General features: G+C 37.5%; 1 protein-coding gene across 1 annotated transcript in view; it reads left to right on the forward strand.

The window, feature by feature from the left end:
• GARS1 (glycyl-tRNA synthetase 1) overlaps positions 1-18,710 on the forward strand; it is a 44,288-nt gene that overhangs the window by 16,188 nt on the left and 9,390 nt on the right. The window contains exons 6-12 of the mRNA XM_004762573.3: positions 917-993; positions 4,791-4,936; positions 7,120-7,269; positions 10,809-10,971; positions 12,034-12,198; positions 15,895-16,002; positions 16,825-16,970. Of these exons, the coding sequence (XP_004762630.1) occupies positions 917-993; positions 4,791-4,936; positions 7,120-7,269; positions 10,809-10,971; positions 12,034-12,198; positions 15,895-16,002; positions 16,825-16,970 (955 nt within the window). The remainder of the gene's footprint in view (positions 1-916; positions 994-4,790; positions 4,937-7,119; positions 7,270-10,808; positions 10,972-12,033; positions 12,199-15,894; positions 16,003-16,824; positions 16,971-18,710) is intronic.

The following is an 18,710-nucleotide window of genomic DNA, read 5'->3' on the forward strand; positions in this document are numbered from 1 at the left end:
TCTAAAGAGGAAGGTGCACAGATCTTGTCATATAGGCAGACCTCATTTTATTGCACTCCACCTTCCTGTGCTGTGCAGATATTGGCCAACCCCGGGTCAGGCAGTGGAAAGACAGTGCTGTTTTTCCAACAGCTTTTTTCGCTTTGTCTCTCTTAAATTTTGGTAATTCTTGCAATATTTCAAACTTTTTTGTTATTATTTTATTTTTTATAGTAATCAGTAATTAGGACGCTGAGAGCTCATGTGATGGTTAGCATTTTTTAGCAATAAAATTTTAACTTAATTTTTAAAATATTCTATTTTTATGAAGATTTTATTTATTTACTTGTCAGAAAGACACACAGTGAGAGAGGGAACACAAGGATGGGAAGTGGGAGAGAAAGAAACAGGCTTTCTTCTGTGCAGGGAGTCCGATGCAGGGCTTGATCCCAGAACCCTGGGATCATGACCTGAGCTGAAGGCAGACGTTTAACAACTGAGCCACTCAGGTGCCCCAATTTTAAAAATATTTTAATTGAGGTATACTTTTTAAAAAAAGAAGATACAATGCTATTGTATATTTAATAGAATACAATATGGGGCAAACAACTTTTATATGCACTGGGAAACCAGAACATTCATTTGACTTGCTTTAGTGCAGTATTTGCTATATTGTGGTGGTTTGGAACTGAAGGTACACCTGTACATCTTGAGTCCCTTATTTATCAAAAAGAAGTTCTATATGATAATTAGAAATTCTAAGTCAGCAAAAGGATCAAGACATTATCATTATTTTCCCTGTAAAATCAGCCATGGGATTTGTATTAAGTGAGAACATTATCCTCGGATTCATTTTTTTTACCTGTCCAGAAACTCAAAGTGCGTTGTCCTTTTACCCATTGATTGAAATTGACATGTACCAACACTGTTCTTGTAGCTCACTTACAGAAATTGATGTCTGATAAGAAGTGTTCTGCTGAGAAGAAATCAGAGATGGAAAGTGTCTTGGCTCAGGTGAGTACTTTAGAGATGTTATTACAGCAACTCAGGTAGGTACTGTCTTTCTTACAGTGTTTGATGACTATTGAATTCCACATTGTGCTGACCCAGGCCACGATTGTAAGGAAGTGGAGTTTCCCTTCTGTTTCTCTTTGGTATTTTTATTTTCTTCTCTTTCTACCTTTTGTGGCTAACACTTTATTTTAGCCCAAACTAGCAATTCAGTGTAAATAGGCACGGAATGGGTTCTATCTCCTTGGAAACCAATTTTCTGGATTTAATAGCAAAAACCAGAGAATTGGCTAAGGATGAATAGTGTTCAGTTTTGATAATGGAGATTTAGGGGCAGATATCCTTGTGAAAACTGTCTCATCAGCCACTTGATCTGCTTCTGGTTGCGCTGTCCTTGACTACATGCTGTTATTCTTAGAACCTGATGAGCAGGGCCCTGCCTTTCCTATAGACTCAATGTTTTATAATTTCTATTTAAGTTGGCAAAGTTTAGGTAAGACTTAAGAAAGACCATGGAGGGCGCCTGGGTGGGCTCAGTGTGTTAAAGCCTCTGCCTTCAGCTCAGGTCATGATCCCAGGGTCCTGGGATCAAGCCCCGCATAGGACTCTCTGCTCAGCAGGGAGCCTGCTTCCCTTCCTTTCTCTCTGCCTGCCTCTCTGCCTACTTGTGATCTCTGTCTGTCAAATAAAGAAATAAAACCTTAAAAAAAAAAAAAAAAGACCATGGAGATAATCTGTTCTGACTTTTACCAAGTGCAGGAATATCTGCTATATCAGAAGTTGTTCTTATCCCTTTTCCAGGTCACAGATCACTTTAAAAATACTACAAAAATGGTACCTCTTTTGCTCAGGAAGATGCACATGTCCGTGTGTGTATGTTGCTGATCTCTCACCTTACGTATCCATTTAAGCAAAATACCTTTCTCCAACACGGTGCTTGATCATGAGGTCCACCAAGGCTCACCTCTTAAATTTTATTTACTTTCTTGGGCAAAACTATACAGACATACACAGAAACCAGTGCATTTATACATATTTTCTTTACATTAATATATAAATATGTGAGGCTGAATGTAGGAATCCCTACCTTTTTTCATTTTCTCATGAACATTTACTGGATACTTTTGCAGTGCTGCCTTGTTTTCTAAAAATATGCTGGTTTTTCTCTGTGGTATCTAGCTTTCTAACGGTAGCTCACAAATTTTCTCCTTCCTCATTTAAATTAAAAGAAAATCTTAATTTGGCTGTTGACTCATCTGCCAATTTATTTTAGTCCTTGTGAGGTATGTTTTATCCTTTGCTTGAAGCTCATTGCTTTAGTTTTATTGTTCATGAGTTAATAAATCAGTTTTTGGATTTTGACACCATTATAGCCAAACATTCATTTCTTATTTCCTTTCTTTCCCAAAGGCATGACCTTTATTAGAAAGAAGAAATGAAAAGCACTTCTAATTACCCCCCAAGTTACTATTTCCCATTTTGAATGTTAGACTTACAAAGCTTTTGTATGTGTCTTTGATCTTAACAGTTTCATTCATTTCCAAGTCAGTTGTCAGAGCAGGAAGTAATTAGTTGATTCATTAAGTCATTTATAGTTTGAACCCTGACTTTCTGTCTTATATTCATGGTCTTAGAAGGGCAGTCTGTTTTTTTCATTTTGGTTTTTTTGTTTGTTTGTTTGTTTTAAGAGAAAATGGGTGAGTTGTGTTGGTGAGGGGAGGGCAGAAGGAGAGGGAGAAGAGAATCTTAAGCACACTCCACTCCCAGCGTGGGGCCCAGTGCAGGATCCCAAAACAAGGTTCGGTCTCACAACCCTGAGATCATGACCTGAGCCAAAATCAGGAGTTGGATGCTTAATGAGCTGAACCACCCAGGCACCCCAGAGAGCAGTCTGTTTTTTGGTTTGCTATTTTAGATATACATACAAGCTGCTGTCCGTGTAACATTCAGTGAAAAGTTGGGACCTGTGGTTTAGTACTCAGAAATGGCCCCGGTGAATTCATGGCCAAAGGCCCATCTGTTCCCTTGAGCGAATAATCGCTTTTTCTACCTGTTAGCGTCTGTGACTCCTTTTCAGCTTTATGCAGTGTGATAGTTCCTTTAAAAGGAACTGATTCACCCTCTGTGGTAAGAAGAGCTTTATTCCTGTTATGTGGATTCAGTAGCTCAGAACTGTTTTTCTTCTCTGTCGATTTTTGCTGACGCACCTGTGCATGGATCAGCTTTTAAGTCAAATTTAACTTTTTTGTTAGGAAGAATTCAAAACATATACAAATAGAAAATAGTATAATGAATACTAATGTACCCATGAACCTGCTACAATGTTATCAGATTTCGTTGAATCCATTCCCTGCTTTCCTACCTTCTCCAGAATTATTTTGAAGTACATCTAAAACATCATTTTAATTACATTATCTTAAATGTTAACCACTTTTTTTGTTTGTTTGAATTGGGCTCCAGATAAAGTCCATATTTTGTGAGTGGTTGACATATTTCTTAAATCTCTTCCAGTCTTTAGGTTCTTTATCTCTAATTTGCCTTATATTTTCATTTAAAAAATTTTTTAAAAATTGAAACATTTGTTTCCTAGTATTTTCTACTCCCTGGATTTGGCTCATTACATTATTTTGGTGATATTTCACATGTTCCTCTGTTTCTATATTACTTATAATTTGGTAGTTCAACCTAGAGGCCCAGTCGGATATTTTGGCAAGACACTTAGTGGTGTCGTGTATGCTATGTGCCAGGCCCTTTTAAGTACTTTACATAATTAATCTTCATAGTACCTCTTCATAGTGAAGTGGGTGCTGTTTCCCTATTTCACAGATGAGCAAATTGAGGCTCAGAGAAGTTAGATAAGAACTTAATCTTGAGTCACACAATCTGTAAGTGGTAGAATTGGGCAGTTTACCCAGGTTTTTCTGACTCCAGAGCCTCAGTTCTTATGGTTCTGAGTTGATTTATCTAATTAATTCTACTAGGAGATTTCTTTTTTTAAGTTTTGAACATTCTTCAGTATTAGATGGTTTGTCATAGTCATTTGAAATTTTAAATTGGAAGTCACATCATTTGAGGGTTTCACGTTGGTTATCAATATATAAAATGTGCAACACACTAGAACAAGCAGAGATGAATAAGAAACAGTTTCTACCTTCACGAGCTTAATATCTAGTGGCAAAGAAAAGTTATATGCACAATTTAATAGGGAAGTGTACCTGACTCTTAAATATGCAAAGTGGTAAAATGCAACTTGAAAACTTGTTTATGGGGCGCCTAGGTGGCTCAGTTGGTTAAGCATCTGCCTTTGGCTCAGGGCATAATTCTAGATCCTGGGATCGAGTCCCACATTGGGCTCCCTGCTCAGAGGGGAGTCTGCTTCTCCGTTTGCCTCCCACTCCCCCTGCTTGTGGTCTATATCTCTCTCTCTCTGACAAATAAATAAAATCTATTAAAAAAAAAACCCAATGTAATTTATATGATTTCAGATTCTTACCAATCTGTAACTATTATAATTGAACCAGAGATACTTTTCTTTATCTTTCCTTGTGAAATGGTGAATTTGTTAGTTTAGGTCAGTTCCAGAAAAGTACTCCATTTTTCTAGAATGGTAAATGATAAATTGATAAATGGAAAGTGAACTGGTTATGATTTTAATTTGGGTTTTTTGAAAGTTAGATTAACTTTGACGTTCTTATTCTGGGTGACTTTTAATGGTAGATGGGTTTTATGTATGTAATACTTCTATGCTGTGTTTTTTTCTCAATCTTTTATGTTAATTGTTTTCTTTATGTATCCTTTAGCTTGATAACTATGGCCAGCAGGAACTTGGGGATCTTTTTGTGAACTATAATGTAAAATCCCCCATTACTGGAAATGATCTCTCCCCTCCAGTATCTTTTAACTTAATGTTCAAAACCTTCATTGGGCCTGGAGGAAACATGCCTGGGTATGTATCACTTACTCTTTATGTAATGAAGTTACTAAAATTGTTGTAATAAAAAGTAAACATCAAATCAGCCATGAAGGAAAATTTTTGAAAAATGGTATGTAGAAAGTACAGATAAACATTTTAAGGAGAAATAATAACAGACATATTCTTAAATTTATTTCTTCTAATCTTTCTGAATATATATATATATATATATATATATGTATATGTGTATATTTTTAGTGTATGTGATCATTTTTTTGCCAGAAAATAAATAGAAGTCTGTGATCATCATATCTTGTGGTGATAGCTGTACAGGGTAGAGATAGTTGAGGAATGGTTTTGTAAGTCATTGAACTTATTGCCAAAGGAGACTTAGAAACCATTTAGTCTAGATCAGTACTATCCAATAGAACTTTCTGCAGTGGTATAAATGTTCGGTAATCTGTGTTGTCCAGTATAGTAGCCACTAGCCACATGTGGCTATTGAGCACTTGAAATGGCATTAGTGCTTCTGAGGAACTGAACTTTAAAATGTATTTAATTTTAATTAATTTAAATTTAGGCATTTGACTAGTGGCCTACCATACAGAACAACATAGGTTTGATGTTATTTAAAAGATGTGGTTTTCACAGTAAAAAAAGCTGAACAATTTACAATATGACCCAGAACTAGAATTTGTAGATATAAATTCCTTCTCAGTGTTAACAAACTTAGCCAAAGTAATCTATTTCATAACTTCAGATGTTTTTCTTATGGTCTCATTTTAGATAATCGAGGGTAGGCTTTTGTTAGATGAAGCGAGATAGATTATGTTTCCTAAAGTAGAATAATAAAAATTGTGACAGAATGTATGACTAGAATTATTTTAGTCACACACTGTGTTGACTTGGGATATTTTATGGAACGAGGCCAAAGGTGAGCCTTTCATTTTGGCAGTACATACAGAGAGTCATTAAATGGGCCAGGCCCTCTGACCTGTCATCATATTCTTGGGAGTTTATCTGAGCAGATAATTCAAAAGGAAAGGAAGCTAGGAAGGTGTATTTATCAAGAGCATATAAATTAAAAGTAGAAATAACCTATTTATCCAAAAATTTGAGATGATTAGTTAATTAAAGTAGATCGTTTTAGTAGGATACACTGCAACTATTAAATATGAAATATTTTTATGATTATTTAGAAAATAGAAAAAATAAAGAATACATAATTTTACACATTCTACTTCTAAATCATGCACATAGAAGCTCCTGGCTGGCTCAGATGGTGGAGCATGCAACTCTTGATCTTGGGCTCATGAGTTCAGGCCCCATGTTGGGCATCGAGTCTACTTAAAAATAAATAAATGAAATTTAAAAGTCTTACAGCTTTTAAAAAAAAATGTATATAAACTGTAGTTACACTTCTTTTGGATGAAATCTGGAAAGGACCTTCAGAATGAGGTGTTGGTATATTAGAGTGAGAAGAGGGTACATTATATTTTATCTTTTCCTTGATTTAAAGTTCTTTTCATAAAACATTTATGTGAGGTAGGCCCTCGGAAAAGCTTTCTTAACTGATGTTTTTGCGGAGAATATTTTCTGTAAAATTGAGAAGAGGAGAATGGCTATCATGGTGTATTTGCTTAGCTGTATCTTTAAAACATGGAGAAAAAGAGAAGAAACATGTGGCTGGAAATGTGGAATACCACAGAGGAGAAAATGATAGGAAAAACCTGCCATTTGCCTGGCCTGGTGTGATGACTGTGATGAATGAGCTCTAATGCTGTGTGTAAGGCCATACTGGCTTCTTTGTAGCCACACAGTTACACTCTAATAGGTGGGTTAACGCACATATACTTAGGCAGAGTCTTCTTTTCAAAAGGATCTGAATTGTTGTCTGCCTGCACGTTAATGATTTATCGGGTTTTAGGGACAATAAGAGAGAGGTGGCATTGACTCACTGGACTGATAAAATAGAATGACATTTCTGATAGTAGTATTGCCATACCAATTGCTTGATACATTCTCTAACACTTGCTTGAGTATGTTTGGTACCAAGGAAAATGTCTCCTCTTCTTACTCCTTTGCTTTAGAGCATATATGCACTGCTTTGTATGAAATAGTATACTTAGGACTTTCAGGATTTGTATCTAGAATTTCAGATTTTTGGAAAACTTAATTTCCTTCCTTCTAACAGACTGATTTATTTAAATTTATAGGTACTTGAGACCAGAAACCGCACAGGGTATTTTCCTGAATTTCAAGAGACTTTTGGAGTTCAACCAAGGAAAGTTGCCTTTTGCTGCTGCCCAGATCGGAAATTCTTTTAGAAATGAGATCTCCCCTCGATCTGGACTGATCAGAGTCAGGTACTGCCCGTATTGTTCTTCCAGTAAAATTTGTGAATGAGCTAAGCATTGAATAGGAAAGGGAAGCTTGCTATGTTGAAACAGTTCTGCTTCGTTCTTACATGACCATGTCTTTAGTTTTGTCCTCCAAAAGATGATGTTAATGTTTGTAATCTCTGGGACATCAGGTAGTTGTGAGTAACTAATGGGAACTTGAAAGGAAAGGAAGGAAGGTGAAGAATAGATCATGTTTCTCACCTGCTCCAAAATGATCTTCCCCCCTTGTTTGTCATATATTTAGAGAATGGCAGGATCTTGATTGTCAAAACAAGGCATTTTTCTGGCAGTGGTGATGTATGTAAGTGTAGGGTAAGGTGGGGACGAGGTGACGGTTAGGAGGGGAGTGTCATCTGGGGTGTCCAAGGCAAACAGCAGCACTGGAGTTGGCTGCGGGTGTTTCTGTAACCAGTTGACATTCCTCCAGATACTTGGGGTGCCTCTGTGACAGGCCAGCTAGCAGGCTTGCTTCTGTCTACTCTAGTCTGCTCACTTGTCTCTATTCTAATAATCTCCTTTTGCCAGATAAGTACAGGCATACGGGGGAGGGCATATTGGCACTTAAGTTTTCTTTAGAAACTTACTGTGATTTTAAGCTTTTTGTGATTTCTGTGTTTTCTTACTGATATCATCTCTTGGCATTATAAATTCCATATAAAAAATAAGATACGTAGGTAAACTTAACTATCTTAGACTCCAGAAGGATTTTCCACAGCCCCGCCACCCCACCCATCTCCTCTCTTTTCTTACTCACTATAATTACAGACTTTAGTCATAGCATATCCCAACCACTGACTCTACATCAAAGCACCCAAAGCACCTGCCTAATCTTGTCAGTCCCCCTGACACCCACTGTGGAAACACCCCATATACTGACCAAACTGTTTCTTCAGGCCTATGATTGGCTCAGCCTTCTGGTCGAGAAAGTGGGGACTGCACGAGGAAGGGGCTTGCACAAAACAGTTTCCCTTTGGGCCTCCATGCGGGAAGAAGAAGTGGTCAGAAACTTTAGCCAGCTATAATAACAATGAAAACTTGTAGGCTTGAGTCTGTTTTACTTCCTGGCTCCTGGGTTTTTCTGTCTCTCTTTTTCCTTTTCTTTTTTGGCTTTCCATCTCTTCCAGTAGTATCTTCAAGCATGATTTCAAAATACTGAGGGAGCCCAGGTAAGACTGACTTTGTGTAAAGTCAGTGTTTTGGAGAGGATTTATATAATGTCAAGTAGCACTTGGAAGTTATAAAAGGACCACAAAGTAAGGCAAAACCTGTGGCCTATGGAATGGAAAGTGGTAAATCGAAAAAGTAGCTCAGAGCTGAGGAGTGATTAGGAGTAAGCTGGTGAAAGGTCCATGGGGTTCCTTGGTCATTTTTATTTTGGACACTTTTACTTTAAAGCACCCTGTCTGGATTCTGGCTGGAATCCAGAATTTGTTATATGCATCTGTAAGGTCCCGACTAGAAATCCACTCATTCTTCCATAAGCCAGTATCCACATGGCTTTTGTTCCTTGGATAGGGCTAGGATTTGTTTAGTGTTGTGATGTCTTCTTGATGGCATGGGGTTATCAGGTGATTAGTCTTTGCATGGCTGTGATTTCTTCTATTTAGGTTGAGAGTATTAGATGGTTCATCTGTAATTAAAAAATATATATTTTTATTGTGATTTGGCTGGTTCTGTCTCCTAGACTATAGGTTATTATAGTTCTCCACGGTCCAGGTACGGTCTCTGAACTCAAAGACAAGAGACTATTGGTAGCATCACTGTTAGAGTTGATTTCTATCGCCTGTCTGTGAGCTGGGATTATTTGACAGAACAGATGGAAAGACTTTGGCAGCAGATTATTTTGGGATTCTGGCAGAATATTTTGATACGCTTTGCATTTTAGATGTTCTCTTGCTGTCCGCCAAGCTATAAGATATGTGAGGACAGACATTTTGCTTCTTTGTCTCTGTCCTATTTCTGTGTACATGGAGGATGTTTGATAGTGGTTGAAAGAAAAGATATAGGTGCCTTAGGACCAAGTAAGAAATACTATTAAAAAATAAAGTTCAAAAATCAGAGCTCTTTTGCAATGCATTTCACGTATTTTTAGGGCACATTTAAGCAATTTTTCATTACTTCTGAAACATCTGAGATAATCATGGAAATGCACTAGTAAATGTGTGTGGGGGAGGTGTTTAAAGAAGAGAGACTTGATTTTGACTCATAAAATTAACTTAAAACACTTTTCCCCCAATAGCTACTTAATTGCCATTCAGAGAGGTCTCTTTGGGAAACCATTACTAAATGCATATTTATTTCATCATTATGCAGTTAGCTTGATGCTAGCCTGTTCAGTTCATGTCTTATGTCCTCTGCCTTGAATAACACTTTATTCAAGAAGCTATTACTCTAAAGAAGCCAGCTGTATGGTGCCATTATCAGTCATTTACTTGCTCAGAGCAATAAAAAGAAAGAAACCAAACTACTATAAAAGCTAAAGAATAATTTCACTTCACTTTTAATTTCCCATCCTTTGAAAAGGAAATACTGGGAACTTCATTTAGTATATATATATAAAGACTTGCTAGTGGTCCAAGGAAAACCACTTTATTTGGAAGTCGCTATTCAGGATCTCATTTCTTTTTTGTGTCTGACGTTCCCTTAAGTTTTCCTAATTTTAAAAACTATCAGTCTGTTCTTTAAAAATTATTTTCCAATGAAAATAATCTTTTGTTGTTATGGCTAGTATGGAGAGAAACACAGATGGATAGTAGTTAAGGTAATAGAAACAGATTTTATTCAAGACTGTTGCAGTAGGGGAAAAGGGACCTCAGTATAGAATAGGGCTCAGTTTTGAATACAGCAGGGGCAAAAGAGGATTTATAGCCAAGGCATGGGGTGAAGTGCATCAGTGGCTAGAAAACTACTAAAAGGGACCATCAGGGGCAAGGCAAGAGGGATTCTGGCCAAGCCAACCTAATGGGTTCTTGCTGGAGATAGGCCAGGGTAAACAGACACCAACTGGGGGATGGTAGTGGATGACAAACCCAAAAAAGAGAGCGGAAGTGATCACATAGCAAGGGTTGGGGTAGAGGGTTCTAGTTAAACTGACTTATCAGGGTTCTTACTAAAACCGGATTTTATAAAGAAGTATACAGATGGGCCTACGAGGAGGTTCAGAAAACTGACTAAAATTAGGGCAAGCAAAGAATCTTTATCATTAGACAGAAGTTAATATTTGAGAGAAGTTTGATTGTATTTATTTATTTAAATTACTATTCAAGTGAGCTGTAAAGTTTTCATTAATATGCTTAAGAATAATAGCCATCCAGACAAACTTAATCTAACTTCTTTTTTTTTTTCCTTGCCATTCTCTTAGGAAACGATTTTCTGGTTTACTGATAAGAGATTCCTGTCGCCTGAGGGCCTGTATCATTGCAGAGTAAAGTTGAAAATAAGGGCCTTGTTAATTTTTATAGTTAAGTATGCAACTTTTATCCCTTACATTTTTTTTCTTCCAGAGAATTCACAATGGCAGAAATTGAGCACTTTGTAGATCCCAGTGAAAAGGACCATCCCAAGTTTCAGAATGTGGCAGACCTCCACCTTTATTTATATTCAGCAAAAGCCCAAGTCAGCGGACAGTCTGCTCGAAAAATGCGTCTAGGAGATGCTGTTGAACAGGTAAGATTCCATAGGTAACTTTATTTAGGTTATTCCAGCTTAGGGTCTGCAGCATTTAGGAAATTCTGTGTACTGGATAACAAAATATTTATTTTAGCAGTCATTTTATTGTTTATATAGTATTTGCTTTTTATACAGTATTTATCCTACACTGTTATTATAGTGGGAGGAAATTACCTGAACATGCCAATTTGTAGGCCACAGGGCTAACATGAAAAAAATTTAGCAGAGCACTTGGAAAAAAGATCCTGGTCTGAACTGTGCCCTGTCAATCCAACTTTTATCAATATGTACCATTTGGTGGAGACATTTTGACTCACAGAAAGCCAGTCCTCTGGATTTTAATCTTACACATAACAGTTGGGCTAAAGTCTTGCATAGAATAGAATTTCTCTAATCATTTGTCTAGAAAAGTGAGTGAGTGGAAACTTTATCTAATAGTCTCTGCTGCCTGATAGTGAAATGAATTGCCCCAGGGAACAATGAACTTCCTGCCCCTGAAAATATTTCAGTTGAGGCTGAGTGATGACTTGCCAGCCATTTTGCAGAGAAGGGCTCTGCAGTGGGGCTAGATGATTTCTAAGATCCTTCTGGTACTGGTGTGTGCTCTGGGGTGCACACACTTCAGTGGATAAGGATACATTAAAATCCCTTCAACATGTCTTATTAATTTTGTTAATTCAGAGGAAGTATATCTGCCCTTGTAGGGTCATTATTATGAATGGCATTGCTAGTACTGTAGTACTGAAGTATTGGGCTGAAATTTTGCTGATCCAGTGAGTATGGCAGAAAGATTTTGAATAACTCTGTTATAATCAGCTTGTTAACTTGGCATTAACCCCTTTAAAAATAGCCACAATCAGATTCTTTGTGTTTGAGATTGTTCTGAAAGCTAGATAAATTAGCTTACCCTGTGTGTCAAATATTTTTCAGTAGAGTATGAATAAATCGAAAGTGGTACATTGGCCTTCAAAAGGATGTGTGTTTTTTGCCTTCCTCTGTGCTTGTTTGCATGTTTGCTTGCTTATTTATTCACTTACTTGTTTATTCATTGATTTTTAGGGTGTGATTAACAACTCAGTATTAGGCTACTTCATTGGCCGCATCTACCTCTACCTCACGAAGGTTGGAGTATCTCCAGATAAACTCCGCTTCCGTCAGCACATGGAGAACGAGATGGCCCACTATGCCTGTGACTGTTGGGATGCCGAGTCTAAAACATCCTATGTAAGGATGTGGAAGGGTCGTTAGCATGTGATCTTCACACTGTTAACATAGGAGGCATGGATTTCAAAATTGCATTTTGTGTTTTATGTCAGTGGAACAAAGAGAAAAGAGGTCTTTTCCAAAGCAAAATGGAAAAAGCAGTTGTGCTCTGTCCTCTTATAAGGAAGGGGTTACTTTTGTGTCCCAAGAGCCCTTTATGGCTTTTCCAGAGACTGATAGTAAGAGAGACAGGGAAGGTCAGTGACAGAGCAGTGCTGGTGTGTACCTTCCGGGGATGGGTAGTGTTATGGGTAGTATCCCCAGGTAGCTAAGATGGGGTGGCCTCCTTCTTGACAAGGAAGGACCCTAACAAACGTTGGAAATGGTGATAGGGCTGAGTAAAGAAAGACATGGTGCATTTTGTTTAGAGAGCTATTTGATAGGTTTTGGTGATAGACTAGTAGTTCAGATCTCTTGTTTAGGAACTACCTTTTCTCAAATTCTATGTATTTAATAGTAATTCAGAGACATCCTGGCTACCACTTCACTGTACCTTACCACCCGCAGCTCCCAAACATGAACATTCATACTGGAGCTTAGGATTGACAGACATTTGCGTTTAGGAGGGTTGCCTGGCTGGCTCAGAGGAGCATGTGACTCTTGATCTCAGGGTCGTGAGTTTGAGCCCCACAGTGGCTGTAGAGATTAATAAACATAAACAAACATTTTTTGAAAAAAGTTAAAAAAAAAAAAAGCCATTGGCTATAGAAGATGCTTTCTGCCCTGGTGGCAGTGGGAACAAGGTAGCATCCAGAACAAGGGGCCTGAGAGCCTCCTGGCCTTTCATGTTGGTTATAAAGAGACTTGTCATTTATTCCCATGTGCCCTTGGTTTCACTCTTTAGTTTTCAAAATGACTTTAATAGATTCATTTTTAAAAATTAGAAATAAAAATTAGTCATTTAAAAAAATGACTCATTTCTGTAAAAATCAAAAGCAAAAAGTAATTCTGAAGAATATTATGTAGAAAGTGAAACTTCCAGCTGTATACACGTCCTCAAAAGTTGTTCACGTCTCTGCATCAGGGATCAGCAAATGTTTTCCATAGTAAATGTAGTAAAAATACTTTAGGCGTTGCAGATTTTTGTTTCTTCTTGTCGTCTCTTTCTTTTTTACATCCCTTTAAAAATGTAAAAACCATTCTTAGCCCCATGGGTTTTTTAGCCACTAAATGATATTACATGCATTACAAACATACATGCATGTATATGTTCATAGGTATGCAGATATTTGTAGTGGCTGTTACTGATGTTGTTTTAAATATATTCATTTTCCTTTGTGGATTTAGGGAAGAATTTCGGTAATCTGTTAGGTTTTTCTTGTTACTAGATTTTCCTCACAGACTTGTTGGACATATGTATGCCAAAATGATGGGAGTAGTTAATTTTGGGTTATAGATGAATATAAATTTCTTTACATGTTTTAAATTTTCTGGAATTTCTTCATATTTGCACATCAGATAAATAGATAAATAAATAAAATAGTTCCTGTGTTGTGTGAGAAAAGATTATTTCTTTTCTCTTTGTTCCATACCAGTTCCCTTTCTTAGTTTTCTCTGACTCTAATTTTGTTAAAGTAGACACAGATTCTTGCTATCTCACTTGAGATTCTGAATGTGGCCTGGATTACATTTTATTTCTTTCATTTGTTCATTCAGCATGTATAATTGGTAAGGGCTGTGCTTTCCATTCTGAATGCTTCATATGTAGTATCTTATGTAATCCTTATCGTAGGTCCTGTTTCTGAGGAGACCTAAATGCTGAGAGGTTAAGCAATTTGAGTCTCACAGCAAGTGGTAGAGGTGCGGTATGAACCAGGGCCGTCTCACTCTGGGCCCGTGCTCTTAACCACTGTGCTACATTGCTTTAATAGACCTTACGACATTTCTGCTCATGCTTTTTTGAGTGCCACTGTGAGCTGTAGTTAAGTATTGAGAATCAGAAATGTGGACCTCAGTCTTCCAGATGTGATGAACATCATAGTGATAATAGTTAATCATGCTACATTGTGTATTCAAAAGCTGCTGAGAGAGTAGGTCCTATAAGTTCTAGAACCATGTGTGGTTGCTGGATGTTAACCGACTTATGGTGCTCATTTTACATTATCTACAAATACTGAATCATTGTATTGCATACCTGGAACCAACATAATGTTTCATGTCGATTGTACCTACATTTCTTTTTTTAAATTAAAGGAGAAAATTGAAAAAAGAAAAATGTGGGCCCAGCACAGAATTAGGCTACATTTTACATAAGGTCATTGGGAAACGAAACAAAACCAGAAGCTTGAAGGTAATAGGAACTTTCAAGGAGAGGGGAGAACTCCTTTAAAGACCTTTTCTTGTTTTAAGTACTCACAGTAGTGATTTTTGTTAAACTAGTTGCTTTATAAAGTGTTGTAATTGTTAACAGTTCTACCAAACTAGACAACTGGTGCCGTTTGCTGAGCATGTTTTATAAAGCAAAGGAAATGCCAAAACCCTATTCAAGTTGTTCCATTGTAGCCTGAGAGAACAAAGGAAAATTGTTTCTCACTCACTTAAATCAGGGAAATAAAACAGGTAAAGAGCTTCCTTCCCTCATCTGAAGTACTCCATCAGTAGAACAGTCTGATAAATAGAAATAAGACAGTCCCTGCATTCAAGAAGAAACTTGAACACTTCCTTTTTATGTGCTTCATATTTTAAATTTTTAATGAAAAAAATGTTACTGAGACAGCTAACGCTCCATTCCTTTCTTCTCTTTTCTCAGAGGTAACCACTATCCCAGGCTTGTTGCTTGCTGTCCTCAGATGTGTTTCAGTGATTTTACCTTTTTTAGTACATAAATATGTTGACATCTTCAGTGAATGTCAGATGATCAAGTTATTTCATTTTAGGTTTCATTCTTTTAATTTCTGTTTTGTTGTTATGTGTTGGGGTTTCTGAGCTTGTGAGGTTTATTTTTGCTGTCTTTAGTCCATGCACCGCCTGTGGTCACATGCTTGGAAAGCTTAGTAGTTGTGATGGTTGCAATTTTTCATACTCTTTGGATCAAAGGCAGAATATAAATATTCATGAGGACTAACTAGATATCTACTAAAATAAGCCTTTAACATGTCTGTGGTGGCGTTGCTGTTAAGTTTTATTCTGTGACTTAAATGCTACCTGCTCTTTACTAAGGTTTCTTTTGTTGTGTAAGAAACTGAATTGAACACAAATGGCCACATTCATGGCCAGCTGAGCTGTGTGTTTAGCACAGCCGTTTGATCTCAGGTTGTGAGGTCAATAGACACTGCATCCAAAGAGAGTAGAGGTTTCTGCCAGATTCATTTTGAATCATGATTTTGAATTTGAAACCTGTCTACTGACTTTGTTTAGGTTCACATTTTATTTTCGTAGTTAAATCCTATAATATATTAGTTTATCCCACATTTACAATATTGCAAAATAAATCTGCCCAGAAAATAAGAAGACCACTTTGTGTACATGTGTGAATTATATTTTATAGTGTTGTTAGCTGCCTGATGTAGGGAACTATTCCCATTTCAAACATTTATAAAAGTTGAGTGGAGATGCTATAATAAATTATCTTTGGGTATGTGAAAGTTACTTATAATCTGCATGCATCTGTGAATGAACCCAGTGTAATAAATGTTTTTATTTATTATGTCTTCTTAGGGCTGGATTGAGATTGTCGGATGTGCAGATCGTTCCTGTTATGACCTTTCTTGTCATGCTCGAGCCACCAAAGTCCCACTTGTAGCTGAGAAACCTCTGAAAGAGCCCATATCCTTTCTGGTTGCTTCAGCAACTCAGGTCTAAAGTGTAAACTTCTTGAAAATGGATAAATCCAAGTCTGCACATTCTGTGGATAAACAGATGTTTTGGATATTGTGGTAGCACTTATTTAAACCTACATGTTCTACCCCTGTCATTGCTCCTTTCCTAGTCTCTTTCTTGTAATCTGACACACCCACTTTGGTGTGATTTATGCTTTGAAGGAAGCATATTCAGAAGAGTGCTCTGAATGTCTTTCCGGGTGTTGGCCAGTTATTCCCAGCTATCTCCACAATGCATTTCTCTATACCTGCACCTTTAAATAAAGGGCACCTGGGGAATACTTTTTCTACTAAAAGATGAGTGCCATTTTATGGTAAATGAAATAATAATTTAGCTCACTTAGTCTGTAAATCAGCAAAGAAATTTCCATTCTTTACCAGGCAGTTGAGGTCATGAACTCATCTTAGGGCTAGGCCAGGGACAGCAGGTAGATCCTGTTGTGTTTGGGACATTTCAGAAATCCGTAAACGGTAAGCAGAGGTAATTATACCGTGTATCAGGTTATGTTGCTGGTTAGATAATATCCCTTTCATCTCACTGTAACTTTGTAGAAGTCTCTGTTGACAATGTATACTTACTTTTAGTGAGGTTTGTCTGAATGATTCTGTGGGTAGTTATTTCATCTTACACTTGAAGTCCTTATAAGTGGGATCTAGGATGCCAATAGAGAACTAGTTGTTTCAATTTGATGATGGATTGTCCTCAAGATCGTTTTCCAAAATACTATGGCAGTTCACTGTGCTTTTTGGTTCCTTGACTACTTCCTACAAAACAGTCAATGTTGTTCAGTTTGAACCCAATAAGGGAGCAATTGGCAAGGCGTATAAGAAGGACGCAAAGCTAGTGCTGGAGTACCTGGCTGTTTGTGATGAGTGTTACATTACAGAAATGGAGAAACTACTGAATGAAAAAGGGTGAGATTTAAGATGTGTACTTTTTTTTTACGATTTTTATTTATTTATTTGACAGAGATCACAAGTAGGCAGAGATGGAGGCAGAGAGAAAGGGAGAAGTAGGCTTCCTGTTGAGCAGAGAGCCGGAGGCAGGGTTCGATCCCAGGACCCTGAGATCATGACCTGAGCTGAAGGCAGAGGCTTAACCACTGAACCAGCCCGGCGCCCCAGGATGTGTACTTTTATGTGGGTGTTACTTAGCTGTGTCCTCTCTGCAGGTTCTGAAAGGATGAGATCAGTTTCTCTAGAAATTTTTTGCAGGTAAGTATTATCTCTAGTCTTTCAAGAACTGTGTTTGCTGAGATTTTGGCATTATAGCCTGGAAATAGATTTGAAGTGATCTCTCCCCCCACCCCGTAACTTTCTCAGAGGGGGAGATTTGTCTAAGGAGGTGACTGAGGAAAAATTAGAAATGACATTCTCTCAGTCCTTCTTTTTTTGAACTTTGGAATGGTCTCTATAATTGTTTTAAGCATAAATATAAAAACAATAGAGACAGATCTGTAAAGGAATACGACATAATCCAGTACTAAACAACGTAAAATTTATTGTGTCTGACAAACAACAAAAAAATTTCTAAATGGGATGCCCAAGTAGCTCAGTCAGTTAAGTGTCTGACTCCTGATCTCAGCTCAGGTCACGATCTCAGGGTTGTGAGTTCAAGCCCCACATTGCATTCTATGCTGGGTATGGAGCCTACTTTAAAAAAAAAAAGTTCTCGGGACGCCTGGGTGGCTCAGTTGGTTGGACAACTGCTTTCGGCTCAGGTCATGATCCTGGAGTCCCGGGATCAAGTCCCGCATCGGGCTCCTAGCTCCACGGGGAGTCTGCTTCTCCCTCTGACCTTCTCCTCGCTCATGCTCTCTCTCACTGCCTCTCTCTCAAATAAATAAATAAATAAATAAATCTTTAAAAAAAAAAAGTTCTCAACATGAGAAAGCATGAGCACATGACCTGTATTGAGGAGGTCTATAAATGTTAAGTATGTAGGTGAATATAAGTGACATTTTCTTTAATTTCTTTAAAATGACATCTCTTAATTTCTTTAAAACGTAATGAACTGTTTAAAGCAAAAACAGAGGCATATGTGTGACTCAGTCGGTTAAGTGTCTGCCTTCAGCTCAGGTCATAATCTCAGGGTCCTGGGTTTGGGCTCTCTGCTCAGCGGGGAGCCTGCTTTTCCCTCGCCCTCAGTCCCTCCCCCGACTTGTGCATGCACACGCTCTGTCTCTCTCTGAAATGAATAAAGTCTTAAAAAATATTTTAAAAATTAAGCATGGGCGCTGGTGGCTCAGTGGGTTAAGCCTCTGCCTTCAGCTCAGGTCATGATCTCAGGGATCTAGGATCAAGTCCTGCATCAGGCTTTCTGCTTGGCCTAACTTCCTGCCTACTTGTGTCTCTTTGTCAAATAAATAAATAAAATCTTTTAAAAAAAATTAAGCAAAAACAATAAGAATATGTTGTGAAATTTATAACATAGAAGTAAAATGTATGCCATCAGCAGCTTAAAGGATGAGAACAAAGAATTGGGAATATACTGTTGTAAGGTGCATACATTATATGTGAAGTGGCATAATACTCTTTGAGGGTAGACTGTGATAAATTTGGAAAAGTGCATATGGTAAACTCTAGAGCAATTACCTGGAAAAACATGCAAAAACCAAATGGATATAAATAATGAACCAGTTTTTATGGGAGATA

Source organism: Mustela putorius, unplaced genomic scaffold (genome assembly GCF_011764305.1).
Source record: "Mustela putorius furo isolate JIRA1106 unplaced genomic scaffold, ASM1176430v1.1 tig00003845_pilon_pilon_pilon, whole genome shotgun sequence".
NCBI lineage: Eukaryota > Metazoa > Chordata > Mammalia > Carnivora > Mustelidae > Mustela > Mustela putorius.